The 19,580-nt window shown below is 33.5% G+C and overlaps 2 protein-coding genes across 2 annotated transcripts in view; both read right to left on the bottom strand.

Annotated features, from left to right (window-relative positions):
* The window catches only part of LOC118738909, a 114,980-nt gene that overhangs the window by 83,173 nt on the left and 12,227 nt on the right, over window positions 1–19,580 (bottom strand). The gene's annotated exons all lie outside the window — the stretch shown is intronic.
* LOC118740091 (GATA zinc finger domain-containing protein 15-like) lies at window positions 17,075–17,425 on the bottom strand. The gene has a single exon (XM_036471585.1). It carries the CDS (start codon window positions 17,423–17,425, stop codon window positions 17,075–17,077), a length of 351 nt encoding a protein of 116 aa, XP_036327478.1.

The raw sequence follows: 19,580 nt of genomic DNA, 5'->3' as shown, positions 1-19,580 counted from the left end.
GAAAAAGTTTTTGATAATTATTTTTGGTAACATGATGAGTGCAAGCATCAAAACATACCACGAACAAAAAAGAGGGGGGGGGGGGGCGCAGCTTGCATAATTATGTAATGAAAAAAAACATACAACTATACAACACAAGCAATAACTACCGAAAAGCGACTCATCCAGCAACATGAATAACAATAAAAACAAAAACGTTGGCAAAAATACGAGTACAACATGAAAATATGAAAACTTCTTTCTTGTTTGACAAAATTAAATTATGTGTGTCGAGCAGGGAGAGAACGCGCCAATTGGGCGCGCGTCAAGCGAAAATGAAAGCTTGAACTTTACAAATGATGAGGAAAATTATGAAAGCAATGCAGGCAGCAAAGGGTAGCTTGCGAATATATGTATTAGCCGCGGCATGAGTTGCAGCGAGTCAGCCGGCCGCCTAGTCTGCCCAGTCAGGCAGTCAGCCAGACAACCAAGCAGCATCAAATTGAGGGTAAAATATGAAATATCAAAACTTTTATTTATAGCAGCCGAACTCTGTACTACCAACTAGCATAGTGCAAAAAAGCCAAATTGTAGCAGCTGTAGTTGGTAGTTGGGAAAACAACATAGAATACAAGGGTAGGGGCGAGGGAGAGAGAGAGAGGAAGAAGTCGAAAAAAGCATGTTAAATGAATAAGCATAACAAAGAGCAGCGAATGCTTGCTGGAATATTAGCTAGTGGCGTCCTGGGAGATATGAGTTGAATTCGAGCTGAGTATGTAGTTAATTGGGCAGAAACTAAGTTAAATGTAGTTAGAATAGACATTGGGTTAAGAGAGTATTCTACGTGATACCAAAAAAAGTTAGAACATAGATTATTATTATTAAGTATTATTATGGGCCATGCGCACCATGACCTCCAAAGTGATCTATTGTACGTGGCCCTCCGCCATATATAGGAAAGCTTTTAATTTAGCCTAGCACTTCCAAAGGCATTTTGTTTCAAATTCCGTATAAATTAAGTGGAGCAGCACCCAAGTGAGTTAGTCTGCGTCCAGCGAGAGCCACACTTTGACAGAGAATGTGTTCTGGCATTTCTTCGTCCAGCTCAAAAAAGCGACAGCCATTTGTTGCTAAGAGATTAATTTTACTGAGCTAATCGCAAAGGGAGCAGTGTGCCGTGTAGTACTCAGTATGAGTTTTGAGATCCTCTCGCATAAATTGAGTCGTTTCTTTGAAGGACAGATAAATTATTCGTCTTGTCTCCTCCCTGGACATACCATCCAGTGCTTGTTGAACCAGTTATTTATGGTCTTGAGCCCACAAAAGGGTTCCGGACCAATAGGCTAGTTGGGTGCTAATATTCTAGTCTGGGAAAAGAGATACCGATAAATTAAGGCAGCGATATTTATATTCGTATTATTAAATATGTCGAAATCTTCATCGGTGAGTATGTATGTACATTAGGGTGGTCCTTAAAAATATGAACATCGTGGTCACCCACTTAATTTTGTACGTAGAACATACGAAATTAATGAGAAAATTATATTTTTTTTAAATCGCAAAAATTCGACAAAATTTTTACATTTACTAGCAATAACTATATATTATGTAAAAATAGTCGTAAAAATATAAATAAAAACTAATGATTTCGGAACGATTTTAAATAAAAAATCCTTCCGTGCCTGATATATTACCTTTGTTATGGATAACTTTTATGTACGTGTATTGGTTGCGATTATTTTTAATCGAAGAAATAGAAATCACAAAATAGCTTTTGAAAACGATAAAATAATAAAAATCATAAAATAACGATTATTTTAAATCGACAATTTAAAAATCATAAAAAACGACGATTAAAAATGATCTTAAAAATATAAATACCGATTTTAAATAAAAAATCCTTCAACGATTATTTTGCGTGCCTGATATATGATATCTGATATCGATAATTTGTATTTATGTATATTGATATTAGTACTGTTATCAATAACTTTATCGATAGTTACTTTACGGTTAATTTAGAAATAACGTAATCGGTAAATATTTGTATCAACAAAGTGACCTAAAAGGAACCCGATAAATATCTAATAATATCTATATTACTAGTGATAGGTATATTGATAGTTAGCTTACAGTTATTTTGAAGATCATATCCGTTGAAAAAGAAATCGATAACAATGTATATCGATAAATCTGTGGTCATAAGCAATAATCGCCTAAGTCTAAAACCCTGAATTCGAGTATATTGATATTAGTACTGTTATCAATAACTGTATCGATAGTTACTTTTTCGGTTAATTCAGAAATAACGTAATGGGTAAATATTTGTATCAACAAAGTGACCTAAAAGCAAATCGATAAATATCTAAGCATATCGATATTACTAGTGATAGGTAAATCCATAGTTAGCTTAGAGTTATTTTGAAGATCATATCCGTTAAAAAAGAAATCGATAACAATGTATATCGATAAATAATGGAAACAAAATTGATGTAAGTACCGGTAGTTGTCCAAATTAAACAACGTCAGAACAATTGACTGACTGACTGACCTACTGACCAGCTGGTCGGTCAACAAATGATTGAACTGCATACATACATACACATACATACAAATATATATTTACAACATCCTATGGTTGCCTGCATGCGACAGTTTGACAGCTCGAAAGATGAACTAAAGATGAGTTACACAACACGTTATATACATACATACATATATTTAGCTGAGCGTTGAGCTGTCAGGTCAGCAAGCTGACCGTACACTGCCGTGAACATGTTTATCAATAAATATATGTAAATGTGTAAATGAGTTATGTTTATGCCCATAGCGTCGCCATCGTATGCCACGGAGTGAGCGTACATATGTGGCAAAGTAGGTAATGGAAGGAGGCCAGTTGCATTAAATTTTCAGTTTGAACATGATGAGATTATTTGGCTCATGGCGGCGGCCGCATCATGGCACTCACGTTCATGCAACATAATTAAGTAGGTTACTGCTGTTGAGCTGCGTGAGGGAATTACTTACCCGGAAAATTTTTGTTAAATATATAGTAAAAATTATGTATTTAGTTCAAAATGAGTGGTCAAAGTGAGTATTCAAATTAAGGGTACGAATTGAAGGTAGAAAAGTGAGTAGAAAGCGACGCTGCAAATTATGAAAAGTAGTTTAAAGTTGCATATAAGTGCTTTCAAACAAGCGCTGCATGTGCGCTGTGTTTATTAAATAGCCATAGCTATTTGTTCTGCCGCCAGTGTTCCAAATGGATACCCTTTTACATTTTCATATTCCTCGTTATTGCGAATTCAATATTTCTCTAGTTACCAATGCTTAATTGATTAATTTATTGATTGTCTGCCTTATGGTTAGCATCTCAATTCTGTTATTGTCGCCTGTCAAGCTGTATTGTGGCTATTAAACTGTTACAATGTGATTAATTGACTAAACACAGGAAATTGTAGTAATTTATTGGTTTTAATGCATCGACGTTCAGTGGCTTCGCAATATTGCTGAGATAGTGATGGTGGGAATTGGTGATATCAATATGAGTGCATACAAATTCGCCTTGATGTTATTTTGTAGTTCATGTATAAATTTGGGCGTGGCTGGGTTTGGTATGTCTATATCATAGAATTTATTCAGTATATAAAAATAAGGAAGTTCGTGATTTATTTCAGTCTTTGGGGCCACATCTCGATTTTGGGGTTTAATTCAGTATTCTCGGGACCGCTCCGGGATTTTGGGACTATAATGATATTTTCGGGGCTATTTCGAGACTAATTCGCGATCTCGGGACTGTTTCGGGATTTTCCGAACAATTTCGATGAGTGGAGTGAGTTGAAGTGAGGTGAACTAAGGTGAGTTGAGTTAAGCTAAGGTGAGTTGAGGGGAATTGAGGTGAGGTGAGTTGAGTTGAGTTAAGGTGAATTGTGTTAGGGTGCTCTAAGGAAGAGTTGAGGTGAGGTGAGTTGAGTTGAGTTAAGGTGAGCTGAGGTGAGTTAAGGTGCGTTGAGGTGAGGTATGTTGCGGTGAAATTAGGTGAGACGATTTGAGGTAAGTTCAGGTGGGTTAAGGTGACAGATAAGGTGAAGTGAAGAGGAGTGTAGCATCTGGTAAATACTATCATGGTTTTTATTTTGGTATCTAAGTAGCAACTTTTGAATAACTACTTTTTTTAAATTTAGTATTTAGCAACTCCTACACTCTTATTTTTTTTTACTTGAGTTTGGGCTCACCGCTGACCCAAGCAAAACTAGTGCTGTGCTCTTCACTAATAGGAGGAGGTCGGATGGTCTCATTCACCTCACACTTAAAGTAGTCACAATTCAGGCTTTTCCCGAAGGGAAAGTATCTAAGAGTAATCGTGGATACGAAATTACCATGAAAACCTTCAAAGCATTGGCAGCATTTTGGCAAAGTAAACCGGTCTTTGGCAAAAGGTGGGGTCTGACACCAAAGTGAATCCTCTGTATTTATAGCTCTATGGACTGACCCATAATCAGCTATGCGTCAGTGGTATGGTGGAGCAGACTCTCAATCAAAAGCGTGGGAAATCCGCTTGCTAAAGTTCGAAGAATTATTGGCGTTTGCTGCACGGAAGCTTTCTCTACAACATCAAGCGCTGCTGGTTTTAATCCAACAATGAGCCCAGACTCATACATTGTCGCATTTTCACTGATGGCTTCAAAACTGACTTTGGGTCAGGATCACAGTTATTGCGATAATGTTCACTTTTCTCTTGGGGAGTATGGTTCCGTTTTCCAGGCTTAGATATTTGCAAGGCCATGTACTACGTAATGGAATATAGGTGAAGGGCAAGTAGCTTACGAGTCTGCAATGACGATCAATCAGCACTTAAAGCATTGGCCAGGTCTCTAGCTACTTCAAAACTATTTCGGCAGTGCAAGTCTCAACCAAATTATATTGGTAAACATAACGAACTTGCTTTACTCTGGGTGTCAGGTTACTTGGGAGTACGTGGTAATGAGACATCTGACCATTTGGCCAGAATCGGGTCAGACCAGGTATTCTTCGGTCCGGAACATCGAAGCGGGCAAAACTCATGATGCCTTTAATCTCAGAAGGTCTATCTAGTTTTTTTTGCTCTCAGTGAGCAGACGCGACTGCAGATGACTTGACATCTTAATGTCATAGGTGTAAAGGACAACTCCACTTCCCCGTTTCGCCTCGAAGAGGATGGGTCGGAAATTGTTCAAAAACTTCGGAAAGTTTTGGAGGGGGGGGGGGGGGGGTGGGAGGTGATGGCTTCATCGCTAAGAGGAGACTTCATGGCACATATCAAGTGGACGTTGACGCCTTCAGTCATTTGCAGCGATTGCACTGAAAGTCATATCTTTTTGTGATAATAAGTCATGCATAAAAGAATAAAAAGTAACGAATTTGAGCCCCTAGTGGAACGAAACACAGTACAAGAAGGCTTAATTATCCAGTAATCCTAAAATTTTGTTTATTTACCTTACTGAAGCTATTGCATAACCTTAATCGTTTCAGCTAAGCCAACTCATATTTTACGCAAACAGTGAATTTAAAAATTTGTAGTTAACAACTTGAAATCTCAGTTTAATCTCACTTAAAACCACTAAATTAATAAACTTGCATACACACACTTTTACATGTGCACATCTCATATTTTAAGGCAGAGGTATATTTTGGGCTAATATATTTGTAAGTCGGTATGTAAAACCACACGAAAATTGCAATTTAATTGTAAACTTATATTCACAAAATTGAGTTACGAACCAACTTTTAATCCACTAAATAAAATAGCACCTGCACAACAACAAGGTTCATGAATGTTTTATTTGTTGTAAAGCCACAAAGTTTGCTAAGTGATTGAACTTTCATAGTGAACTTTACATATTTTATTTATTGATATTTTATTACTATGCTGTAGCTGGGATGCATATTTTTATTTACCACATCAGATTTAACCGAGCGAAGGTGGCACAGGCGACTACGACAGATAGACATAATCATACGAAGTAATCAATTTGTATTTAAATACACGAAAACTATGTCAACCCGATGACGTTTATAAAAATAAGAAAACCAACAACCGCTAAGGTCTATTTGTAGTTTCTAATTACTTATGAAATCGATAGACTAAAATTGCTAAACTGATGACAATTATAAAAACAAATTGGCGGTTATTTAAAGTCAGTTGTGGGCGATAAATGCTTTCTGAGTGGTTACCCCTGAAAAAAAAACTAGAAAATCGTAATCACTTTTATATATATTAAGTGAGGATGTAGTAGCGAGTGCTATAGAACTTAGAAAATACTTTTTTAGGCATAATATATTTTTCCATATTCTTTTTTACTTAATTTTTATCGGGAAGCGTATCAGTGGATTTTCCTAACGTAAATCTGAATGCACAAGAAATCCCAAATTAAAAAAGAGAAAACATAAAACCAGTTTAAAAGGTTCTGAAGTAAGAATCCATTAAAGGCAAGCATAAAATTAAAAAAAAACCACTTACCATAGCGATCAAAGTAAGCATTTGTTATAAAAACAAGCCAAATGGGGAAAAATACTCGTAAAGGGACGACATAATACGCAGTAGCAAAATGTAAAATGGTGACAAAAACTGGTAATAAAAAGAAAAATTTGCAAGACATTAAGGACAAAGCAAAGCAACAAAAAAAAAAAAAAAAAAAAAAAAAATTAAAAAAAATTAAGAAAAAACAAAAAAAAAAAAAAAAAAAAAAAAACCAACAAAAATTTACAACAATCAGTGGCGACCCAAGCAAAGTGCAACCAAAAAAAAACCCCAAAACAAATGAATGTCGTGTGTGAAAATACAAACATATACAAATGGAAAGAATCAGCATAGCGGTTAACTGAAAAAAGAGTGCCCAAAATAAATTTAAAAAATTTCACAGATTTCGTAATGGGAAAATAATGCTCGGCACCCCCGCTAAATATGTAAACAACAAATACAAAATAAAAAAAACGGAAAAGTTAAAAAGTATAAAAGCACAAGAGTTCAACAGAAAAAGAGAAAAAAATAAAAAAAAACAAGCGTGAGAAAATTGTTGAATGGCTTACGAATTGCGGTAGACGGGGCGTATGAGTGCTCCCACCGCACATTTGTTCATAGATATGTACGTACATATGTACATACATATGTATGAATGAATGTGTGCGCGTGTTGGGGTGTAGAATAACAGCTTTTGAAAACAAGCACCACTTTGCGCGCATAAACACAACGCAACACACACACACACACGTCCATACATACATAAGTATATGAAAATATGCAGTAAAACAAATGCAGCTGCCTGCTGGCTGCTTGGATGCTGACTGTTCTCCGCTTACTAAGAGGCGTTTAAAGGACATATGCGGTTACAAGGGTATAAAGCAGCAAACGTGCGGACGACAATGAGTAGTTACATACATATAATGTATACACAATGTATACTAGCATTGAATGTGGATGAGTGAAGGGGGAGGAGGTGCCAGAAGAGGTTTAAGCGAATGTGGCAAAGCCATTGGAAGGCCAAGAAAGCATTGAAAGTAGCCGCTTTGATAGCTTTGTGGATAGAAATGTGTGGGTATGAAAAAGAAAATCGTTGAATATATGACATTTGTTTGATTAAGCCATTATAAATATGTTTATGGCGGTGTATATCGCTGATGGATGCTGCTGCACCGCCAGAGTATGGAAAATAAGGGAAAGTAAAAGTTGTGTAAAATTTGTATCCAAAGAAGAAGCGAAATTAGTTGTTTATTTGCGTGCCTTGATGTTTCTCAATGTGAAATTTTACAACCCTAATAAAATAATCGGAAGTTTCTGTTTTTTTTTGTTCTTAAATAAAGAATAGAAAATTTTTGGAAAACAAGTAATTTTTAAGCAGTAAACATAACCGACTCAAATCTCATATAAAAATTTAGGATTACAGTTAATTTTTTCATGACTCTAGGATCAGATCGAAACCAGATTAGTATGAGGCACTACTTTCCGATGCATAAAGAATTTTTGAAACCGGTTGACGTTTCCAGCATTTTCAAAAACCGCATAAATTCAGATACTCCATGTAAAAAATTCTAAAAACCCGCATAAAAAATCCATTGAGGCATTATTGAGAAAAAACTCTATTTATTTCTTCACTTCAACACTTATTATTCCATGTAAAACCGAGCATTAGTGAAATAAATAAAATTTTATCTGTATTTGAACCAAAAAAAAAAATACCACAATAAATACATGAATTATGTAAAAAATACATAAAAAAAAATTAGAAAAAAAAAAGTTTTTTCATAACAGCGGTCGCCCCTCGGCAGGCAATGGCAAACCTCCGAGTGTATTTCTGCCATGAAAAACAGGTTCTCGTAAAAATACAATTGCCGTTCGGAGTCGGCGTAAAACTGTACGTCCCCCCCATTGTGTGACAACATCATGGCGCACACAACAAATTGGAGGAGAAGCTCGGCCAAACACTAACATATGTGTAAGCGCCAATCTATTATTATTATTATTATTAAGTAAGAATACAAAGACAAATTATTTATCAGAAGCATTGTCTTTTACACACTGAAAAAAAGTAATAAAAACTCTCAAAAAAGCAAAATCGCGACTGCGAAATAATGGTTTGAAAAACCGCATAAATTCAAATCCCCATATAAAATCCGCACAAAAAGAGACCTAAGTGTATATACATATTTATTACTAAAAGTTTAATAAGTTATAAAATATACCTCTCTATGAAGGACCTGTCCTGAAAGTCGGTTACGATATCTCTACACCTTTCTAATTATTTTGTCGCCCTTAAAAGGTCGAAGCAGTCCAGGAGAAGGCTGACGAATAATTTTATGAAACATTTCTTCATATCAAGACTAGTCGAAAAGAAGAAAGTCCTCTTAGCCGTGTTTGCACCAAAAGTATACAATGGAACTAGTTCTGTGGTTTGAATTTCAATTGGACAGAGTCAGTCATGGTGAAAATGGAAATTCGTCTATTAAAGTATTTTTGAAGGCGTCAGAAAACATCTAATACATTCCGATTCACTTGAAAAAGCATCCAAGTTCTTAACCTTGGTACTATATTGTGGTTAAGTATATACATATGTACTTATGTACACACTTAAATTCAGTTAACGCTTCAACATCCACAAAATTTTTACCCTCTTTTTCGTATGCAATACAACTGCTTATCGAAAAAAATCGAAATGTATTTCTCCACAAAAGCACTTATAAAACGTAATTTTCTACAAAATTTTCATAGCTTTCAAGCAAGTTATTTCCCCTCAAGGCGTTGTAAGTATTTCTTATCTTTGACATTGCATTTATGACATTTCTGCTATTAAAGTTTATCCTTTTATCCTTTCAGCTGAATGGAGTTTAAATTTGCTTCATTTTTATTCCAAGGACGTTAAATTATTCATTAGCACAGCATTGAAATACTTAAATTCGGTTTTGTGCTGCTAAGCTATTCACGTTTGAATCTTGGCGCACTTTTTCTAAAGTTACATACCCAAAATGGCTAGTGGTTAGCCGTTCACAGAGGGAGCTGTTGGTTTATGCTTCAACGTTAATGGAAAAAAGCTATCTTATTTCAATCAAATGTGCAATAAGAGCGTTGGAGATAAGTCTGGTCTTATCTTAAGTTATTCGCTACAAAGAAAAGAGGTATAATAATGTTGACGAAAGTCAATGTATGTATGTATTGTATATTGTTTATGTAAATAGATACCGATATTGAATGGAAGTGCCCTTGATGAGTTGCCAGTTCAACTCTGGACTTCATCTGATGGGATGTCTTAGCATCCAAAAGCAAAAATCAGAAATTTTCCATTTACTTCTTTATATACATAGATATTTAAAATCTTCGAAAATACGCTCCATATGTACATACATATATACAGTATTGGACATATATATAGTGATATTGTCTGCTATTTATGCTTAATTATTTATTTTTAGGAATTTTCAATTAAACCACAGCGTATACACTACCAAAACTAATTAAAAGACTTCAAAAAATTCAGCAAATTTTCACCTAAATTTCAAACTTTTTTCTCAGAAGTGCTAAAATTATTCGAGTATACAGTTTTATAGCACATGCAATTTTAGTCTAAGAATATGCAACTTTAAAGTGGCAAAATATTACCGTTGATTTTTTAAACTTTTTTTGTCGCATTCGCTTCCATATAACGAATAAACGCAATTTATTTGGATGTGGAAGAATCGGTTCTAAAAATCAACGGCAATTGTTTGCCTCTTGAAACTTGCACATTATTAGACCAAAATTGAAGGGGCTATAAAACTGTGTACACAAAAAAATTCGATCACTTTTGAGAAAAACGTTTGAAATTTGGGTGAAGATTTGTTGCTCTTTTTTGTAGTCTTTTAAAAAGTTTTAAAGTTTGGTGTGCATGAGTTTGTTAGAGAATGAACTGCAGTTTAATTGAAAATTCCTAAAAATAAACAAACAAACATGAGTGGTACACAATATCACTTTGAAATGGGGGTGCTATTATATTGGCCAATACTGTATATTACGTTGCACCACCCCCGAACAAAAAAAAAGCCAAAAATCGGCACTTTTTACCATTGTAAAAATATTTTGAAAAAGTATTAAGATTGACAGTGGCGGTAAAACGTGGATGAATTGTGTTTCGTTTTTAATATTTACAATATTTTTCAAGCTAAAATGTTTTTGATATTTTTCTATAAAAATATGGTTTATGCTTTAACCAAAACTATATAAATCACGCTTTCAAACTTAATACAGAACTTAGAAAAATTCCACAAATTTTTGTCTAAATTTCGAGCTGTTTTCAAGCTTGTGAAATTCTAGTAAAACAAGTGCGATTTTTGAGCGGTTAAAAAATCGCATTGATTTTTAATATATTTATTTTTTTTCCGACGGCTTTTACGGTTTTTTGACCTTTTTTATTTTTTTGCAAACGGTCTTGCGCATATTCTTCCATAAGAAATTCATGTTTATATGGAAAAAGGTGCAAAACACTGTCAACAAAAAAAAAAAAAATTTAAATCAATGCGATTTTTTACCCGGTCAAAACTTACACTTATTTTACTAGAATTTCTAAATTTCTAAAAATTCTGATTAAAAAGCTCAAAATTAATTAAAAATATTAGTGGAATTTTTGTAAGTTATGTATAAAGTCTGAAAGTTTGATTTATACAGTTTTTCTGAACCAAATTTTTATGAACAAATATCAAAAAAATTTTAGCTTGAAAAATATTGTAAATATTAAAAATGAAACACCATTCGCTCAGTTTTGGCCGCCACTGTACGTGCGCTAGACTTAATTGCAAATACTTTCAAAAATCAATTTCTTTAACAAATGAAACTTGTTTTTAAAAACATTTTTTTCTAAAAAATCACCTTAATTGATAGCAGCATTTAAGCTTAAAAATGTTTAAAAAACGTATCAACGGAATTAATATAATGAGATTTTTGGATATATTTTCAAATTTAGGTGTGAAATCTAAAAAAAAGATTTTTTTTTAGTTCCGGAGGAAAAACCGTAACTGTGTTCTTAGGTGAGGCACCGTAATGTGCGTATCAAAAATGAATAATAATCCTACCAGACTAATTACTTTTCTCATAATTTTTGGTATTAATGAATGGCCCAAGTAATAGAAAAAAACAGGGACCAAAAATAACTGTTATCTCGAATTTACAAATTGAAAGCGTTGCCTGAGTTCTGAAATTTAACGAAAACGTTGTTTCATAGCAGTTATTAGATGAGAAATATTTTTTCCGTTGCTGATAAGAGTTATTTCCCAACGTTTATTTTTTACGTTGCTCGATAACAGTTATTGCCCGATGTTTATTTTTACGTTGTATGATAAGAGTTATTTCACTCTCTCACTTTTGTTTCATCATCTTCTTCTTATTAATTCATCAATATCCTAATCCTACAACGTTTATTAGACAACGTAAATAATAAACTTTGTAAAATAACTCTTATCCAGCAACGTAAAAAAAACGTTGGTAAACAACTCTTATCGGCAATGGAAAAAATATTTCTCCTGCATAACAGTTATCAGGCAACGAAAAAAATAAACGGTTGGTTATAATTCTTATACACGAAATAAAATAATATATCTCATCTAATAACTGTTATGGAGCAACGCTTTTGCTTATAACTGTTATATTCCAGAAAAAATCATTTGCAAGTCATCAGGAAGCCAAGTTTTGATAGCTATTAGGCTAAAAGATTTGGTTCCTTTGGGAAGCTTTAGATTTTAAGCTCTCAGAAAACAATTCCGAATTTAAAATCAAGGTTAGACAAAAATAGATTTAGTCGCTCTTTCCATTTCCATTTTTCCCCCAACAAGCACATCGTGGTACAAAGCCCAATAGCATTGCTAAAATCAAAGATGGTATAATTGATTTATGGTCGCAGTTATTTGAAGCGGGGAGCTGTAACAAAAGAAGCAGGCAAATAGATACCTACAATAATAACACCAGGACAGGATGCTTTTAAGGTCCTTCATGTGAATAAAGCGTAAAGACCTCTTTAGCCACAAGTGGTCTGCAAGGCCATTAAGTAAGTTGCAACAAATCTTTACATAGCATATGTATAGGGACTGGAAAAGCTCAACATCTGCTCTATGGCTGCCCAGCATATGTAAGCTTAAGAGGTTGATATGACTTTTGTGAAGAAAAAAATCGCGAAGGGAATCTTACTACAGGGAATCTTGATAACAGCAAAACAAGTCAAACCAATCCTAGCTTTTAATATTATTGATAAAATAAACTGCCCAGCGGCTAGGGTAAATAGTCAAATTGTATTATCAAGCATTTCAAGGCTTTAGCCTACAATTCTTCTCACCAATTACTAACTTTGAATTCGAGATGAAAGACATAGGTATTACTTTTGATTTCAAGCTAACATGATGGCTGGAAACCGAGCAGGGAGCAAGGTAAGGCCTAGCACGGTATTGAGGCAGTCACTGCATGCGATTTACGATATTGACACCTGAGTCAAACGAACGATAATAAATTATGAAAATAAGCGGAAGTGAGCAGAAATTATATCGCCTGCCTGATGATTGCTGTGTCCTTCGAGCGGAGATCTATCGCATTGAGCAGGCTGATTTTCTTCTACTACAAAAAAGGAGGAAAGTCCCGGAATTCGTTGGTAATTAAGCGGCATCTCCGGACAAGAGGACTCCAGCCCCTGAAATCTCGCCTTTTTACTAGCTTGAGAGGGATAAGAGTTGTGCCCTTTAATTTCACCTGCGACAATAATTCTAGTAAGAAGGCTATTAAAAATATGAATATACCTAATCCTGGCACAGATAAAAATGATCAAAAATCCCTCCAAGTGGAAGTGTGAAGTCTTCTTGCACACCCGTCTAGCCAAACTAAAGCTTTGATCATTATAGCAAAAAAAGAGCTTAATATTTACGATCATTTATGCATATGCATCTTAAAACTAAAAGCTTCAACGTTTCATAAAAAGCCTCGTAAGACTAAGTTTAGTTTCGGAGGAAGTAAGATTTCTTAGCATGTTTGCTTAGAAGCTTCTAAATATAAGCAAACAGATACATAAATATACATACATTAGGGTGCCCCACTAAAAAAATTTTTCTATTGGAATATACAATTTAATTATACTCGTATTTGAAGACTTCCGCCAAAATATTTCGGATAAATTTTAAAATTTACGTGTGCTGTATTGATTTGAAAATTCTGCCATAAATCTTATCCTTTTGATTCGGTTGATAAAATTGTTAAACATAAACGTTAAAGCTTGAACTCTGCTATAGTCTGCGGTATTTTTTTTTTTTTCTTTTTTAACTAATGTAAAATTTTATTATACTCGTATTTGAAAATTTCCGCCAAAATATTTCGGATAAATATTAAAATTTACGTGTTCTGTATTGATTTCAAAATTGTTCCATAAATCTTATACTTTTGATTCGGTTGATTAAATTATGAAACATTTTATTGCAGACATTTAAAGATTGAACTCTGCTATAATCTGTGGTAATTCTTTTTGAAAACAAATTTTTTTTTTAAATAATATTATTTATAAAAAAACTCGATTTTTAAGGCATTTTAAAATCGGTCCACCCGATGTTTTTGTGAAATATTTTGTCGGCAGTCTCAAAATATAATAGACTATGGCTGAATTTCTTTATTCATTCTGAACGTTTGGAATAAACTTTTTTGTTTACTTATTCTTTAGAACGTTCCTGATGATATGTTAACGTATATTTCAAAAGCATTCTGTTTATTCCGGCTGTGAAATGGGATTATCCGGAATGTATAAAGAAACGCAGCCTATAATTCCGATGGAAAAACTGTACTGAGGTTATTATGTTTGGAGAGTGTAACACCCTAATATACATACATAAGTGCATATTTAAATTAAGCTTTATGCAAAATCTTACTAAAACACTCCAGGCGTCTGCAGCTGTAAAATGTAGGCAAAATAAGTAAATACAAGCATCAGCACATCAACACTTGACAGCATTACACAACAAGATGTCTGACTTAGTAGCCACACAAACACACAACCACACAAAACTCGAGTATCGCTGCCCAATTACAAGCTTAGTTTAAAGTAGATCAAGTTGAACCCTCAGAGATTGGCAAGAGATACATATGTATGTAGTTATATGGGTAGATGCAAGGAAAAACAAGGAAACGTGAGAGGTTTGCTTATTTATACAAGAACGATTGTTTGCACATTTACATACATATGTTTATGTTTATGTATATGCATAAGTTTATGTACTTACATGAGTGGGAGTGTAACTGTGTAAGCAGATAAGATAACATACATATGTACATTTGTTTACGGAAAAATGTTTGCCCAGCGGTTGATACAATTTACAAGTATATGAATGCAATTGTATGCATGCAAGGAAGTTTTAGAGCACATATGTATGTATGTAAATGTGTGCATGCGTGTAGAATTATAGTTATAAAAAAAAACGTGATCCCACTCGTTGTCTATTTCTTTGACCAACTCATGTGCAGTCTTCGGCCCCTTTAGTTTAATTTGTCTACCAAGAAAAATTGCAGCCCAGTAAACTACAGCAGCGAGCGGCTAAAGCGAGAAATTTGCTAAAAATAGAACAAACTAAATAAGTTGTAATGCTTTAGGCAGGCTTGTTTATACATATACATATGTATTAGAGGGCTGCATGAATGCATTCAAAACGGCTTTTGAATTATTCATATACAAAGCGAATGACTGGTTTTGGCTTAAATTTTTTTGAATTTGAGTGAATAGCTGTTCAGATATTTGTGTCGACATCACAATATTCAAACAAAGTGAAAATAAATTGAATTGAAATAAATGACAATTTTTTGTATGCATATCCAAAAATATTTTTCTATGCACATATGTACAAACATACAATGTGTGTATGTATGTATTGCTGCGCTCCTATTACATACGAAAAACTTGTTTGTAGAAAAAAACTTTTACCGAAATGAGTTTGAATAATTTGAATCATGATAAAAACACAGCAAGGTATAACCGTTCTCTCAATTTGTCGGCCATGATTTTTTTTTTGAAGTTTGCCAACATTTTAAAATCATATAAAAGTGAAAATAAAAAATTGAAATTGCTCGAAATTGTTGTTGCTTGAGATTGAAAATGAAATTGTGTGTGTGAGTTTGTGAGTAAATTTAAAAATTAAATTGTTTGGAAACGTCAAGAATTTTAAAAGTGCCTCTCAGCGGTTCTACCTTACTATATTTTTATCATGATTTGAATATTTTCTATTCATTCATTCACATTCTTCCATTTGAAGGTAGAAAATATAAAACAAAATGTATATTCATAACTTATGCCGAATTTCCACTAGGCATTGAATTGACAAAAAATGCATGCCATTCAAAAAAATGCCATGTGGAAATGAACTTAATGACTATGTTTTTAATGTAATGACACGATTATTTTTTAATGCCCGACTTTGTCATTTGTCATTTTTGCCATTTAATGCCTAGTGGAAATCCAGCATTACAAAATTCCAAACGCTGAGTGTTTTGTATGTGAAGTAAAATAATATGTACATATACATATATCCATTGATATAAATAAATAGAAACCAATTTAATTTTTTGCAGCAGGCTTGCTGACGAGCAATCTTAAACACACACACTAAATCTTATGTATATCTGCAGCAATTACTGCAATACAACCAGCACTACACTTGCTAATTCACAACAATGCCTCGCCGCCAAGCTACGAGTACGTTTTCCATTCAAAGAAGTGGTGGTTTTGATGCAACACCACAAACGAACGAACGAACACACACCGTGAATAAAAACTTCATTGCCGCTGTTGACCACAAAATGCAAATCAAGTTTGTGGCACTGTGAGTAAGTTGTTGGAAGTTTTTTTTTGTTTATTTTTTTATTTTGTTGTATTTATTCATAAAGACAATAGAAAATATGACGTTGCAAGCATAATAAGAATATCAGAAAGCAGCAAGGAGAATATACTATAAGTTAACCATACTCGCAAGCATTTGCTATTCATAGCTGCTGCGCCGTTTGTGTTTTAGCTGTGGTAATAAAGCTTTTAAGCTTGCACATAGGCCAGGTAAATAAATACGAGTAATTTAGATACCATATTTTATGAGGAGTGATGTGTGCTGTAGTGATGTGGTTAGCAAATGTTTAGTTGTTCTAAATAAAAAGCTGAATGTGAATTCGCTGAAGTTGAAAATGGAAAAATAAAGAATTTTAATTCGCATTCGTATTTGCATTCGAATCTGCTTTTATATACGTATTCGTGTTCCCATTTCTATTCGTAATTCTATTTGCATCCGTATTCGCATTCCTAATTATATGTATACGTACATTTGTATTCGTATTCGTATTCGTATTCGTATTCGCATTCACATTCGTTTCCACTTGTTTTCAAATACTAACACCAATTCCTCTTTGCATTCGTATTCACATTTGTATTCGTATTTGCATATATTTTGCGTATATTTGTATGCGTTTTTGTATTCGTATTCCTATTCATATACGCATACGTATTGGTATTCATATTCGCATTTGCATTCGTATTGGTACTGCTATTGTATTTGAATTTATATTCGCATTCACATTCGTACTCGTTTTCGACTTCTAACTCGACTTCCTATTTGCATTCGTATTCGTATTCATATTCGTATTTGTATTTGTATTTGTATTCATATTTGTATTCGTATTCCAATTCACATTCGAATGCGAATTCGTATTTGTATTCGTCTTCCTATTCATATACGCATTCGTATTTGTGGTCATATTCGCATTTGCATTCGTGTTGCTATTTGAACTCATATTCATATTCTCATTCGTATTTGAATTCACGTTCGTATGGCTATTCGCATTCGTATTCGTATGGTTATTCCTATTCCTATTTGGACTCGTGTTATTATTCGTATTCGAACTGCCATCTGCATTTGTATTTGTACTCGAATTCGTAGCCCCATTCATTTGCGAATTCGAAATCCTGCTCAAACCTGCGTTAGTATTCTTATGTAAAACAACAGCAGTCCAACGAAGAACATTGCTCTGTGGCTTTAGCTTGGTTAGGTACTGTAACTTAATAAATGCCCTGAAGGGTTTGCAAAAATTATAATGTTAAAAGACTTGGTATAATTTTAATATATATAAGCTCAGAATAAGTTTAAATCAAAAGTACAAAAAAAACCTTAATCTCTAATCCTTATGGAATTCAATTACTTATTTTTTGTTTCAAATTGCTCACCTACCCTGCTTGCATTTGTTTTTCCCACGCTCTACTTCCGTTTTATTTATATTCTTGGAAAATCAATAAACAAACCTGTAAACAGCCATAGCAAAATTTGTAATACACTAAGTAAATATAAATAAACGCAGGTAAGCAGCAGATACTAGTAAGTACTGGTTAGCGGGGCGTAAACGAATTTTGCGTATACGCCCCCGGTATACGTGTTTACACTAAACCAAGAAATGCACGCTAACGTCTCAACACCTTTTTGTACATGCATTCAATTTGTAGATGAAAATTGTGTAACAGTAAAGTGTTGTTGGTTTTATTTTTTGGTAAATAAATACTATAATTTTCGAGTGAAAGCGAAAAATCTTAGTAGTAAGGCAAAGAGTTATGTAGTGGCGTCATACGACTTTTTGATGTGGAAAGCAGTTATAGTTTTATCTTAATTTTTGACGTAGAATACGTCTTACCTTAAGGTATGGGGGCTATGTTCAAATGTTGTAGTTGCAATTTTTAGAGCTTCACAAAAACGCTTATTGCACGAGAACTAATAAAGCGATTTCAAAGAAAAGTGTGGCGTTTCAAAGATAAAATTCCAAACCTGTCGACAGATTCATTTTTGTAAATAACTAATTCGGTTTCTGTCGTAAAAACAACGGTAAACATTGCCTTATTTTGGGGTCAATTTTGAGCGTTTAAAGTGCTCTAGCAACTTATTGTTGGCATATATAACTTTCATTTTCGGGATATAGGTTCTTTGGAGCAGTAGAAATATTATCGGGTAAAAATTTTATATAAATTTAACAAATATTGAGCATTTTAAGGCAAAAAATTGTTGAAAAAATTTGCAAATTTTTTTCATTACCAAAATGCTCGAAAACCGCTCGAATGATTTTGTTTTTGTTTTCTTTAGTCAAAAATTCAAGAGTTTTCCTTTCGTTTGGTATATGGGAAGTATTGGTTGATATCTTCTATATATGTTTATTTTATTCAAATATATGGGCATAAATGATTTTCCATACAAAATCACCTCGTCATCATTTTGCAAACACGTGCATATGTTGGAAGTGTGGGAAGGAGACAAAAAGTATGTATGCGTATGTAATGCGGCTTTTGATAAACAGAGGCGCGCTATTTATAACCTAATCGCAGCGTGTGTACATATGTAAATACATACATACGTACATATGTTGATTGCAGTTAATGTGGATCTGTTTCTATTTTTAGTAATCTATGTATGTCTATACATACATATGTACATACATATTATATATGTACATACATATATGAACACATGTATGCATAATACGCGAAGACTTTTCGAAGTGAAACAACATTTAGAAAAAGTCCAATCCAAGAATAAAAGTAAAGGTGAGGACGTACATAGATAAAGAAAAGGATAAAGGCCAAGGTAAAAATAAACACAAAAACAAAGTTGAGTAAAGATAAAGGCAAACATAAAGACCAAGGTAATTTTAAACACTTTACTTATATGTATAAGTGCAAAGGTGAAGGGGAATATGTATATGAAGAATATGATAAACATAAAAATAAAAACAAAGATAAATATAAAGAAAAAGATGCGGATGAGGATACCGATAAAAGTATAGATGAAGATAGAGGAAGAAAGATTAAAATAAAGGTAGTTGTAGAGAAAAGGATATAGATAAAGGCACAGAGACTCAATCTCGGAACTATTTCGGGATTTTAGGGATTCTCGGGACTTATCGATATAATCGATATTTTGTTGGTTTTTTTATCGATTTTGTTATCGAAATTTTTATCGATATTGTTATTGATTTTGCTATCGATATTTTTGGAACTTATCGATATAATGATCGATATTTTTATCGATTTTGTTATCTCTTTATTATCGATTTTGTTATCGATTTT

The sequence above is a fragment of the Rhagoletis pomonella genome, unplaced genomic scaffold (assembly GCF_013731165.1).
Source record: "Rhagoletis pomonella isolate Grant_MI unplaced genomic scaffold, Rhpom_1.0 Rhpom_scaffold_00005, whole genome shotgun sequence".
NCBI classification, from domain to species: Eukaryota; Metazoa; Arthropoda; class Insecta; order Diptera; family Tephritidae; genus Rhagoletis; species Rhagoletis pomonella.
The sequence above is the reverse complement of the archived record's forward strand: the minus strand, read 5'-3'. Positions and strand labels throughout refer to the sequence as shown.

What these genes read in the sequence shown, in the direction of transcription:
- LOC118740091 (XM_036471585.1), bottom strand. Translation starts at nt 17,425, where the DNA reads ATGAATGGGGCTACGAATTCGAGTACAAATACAAATGCAGATGGCAGT.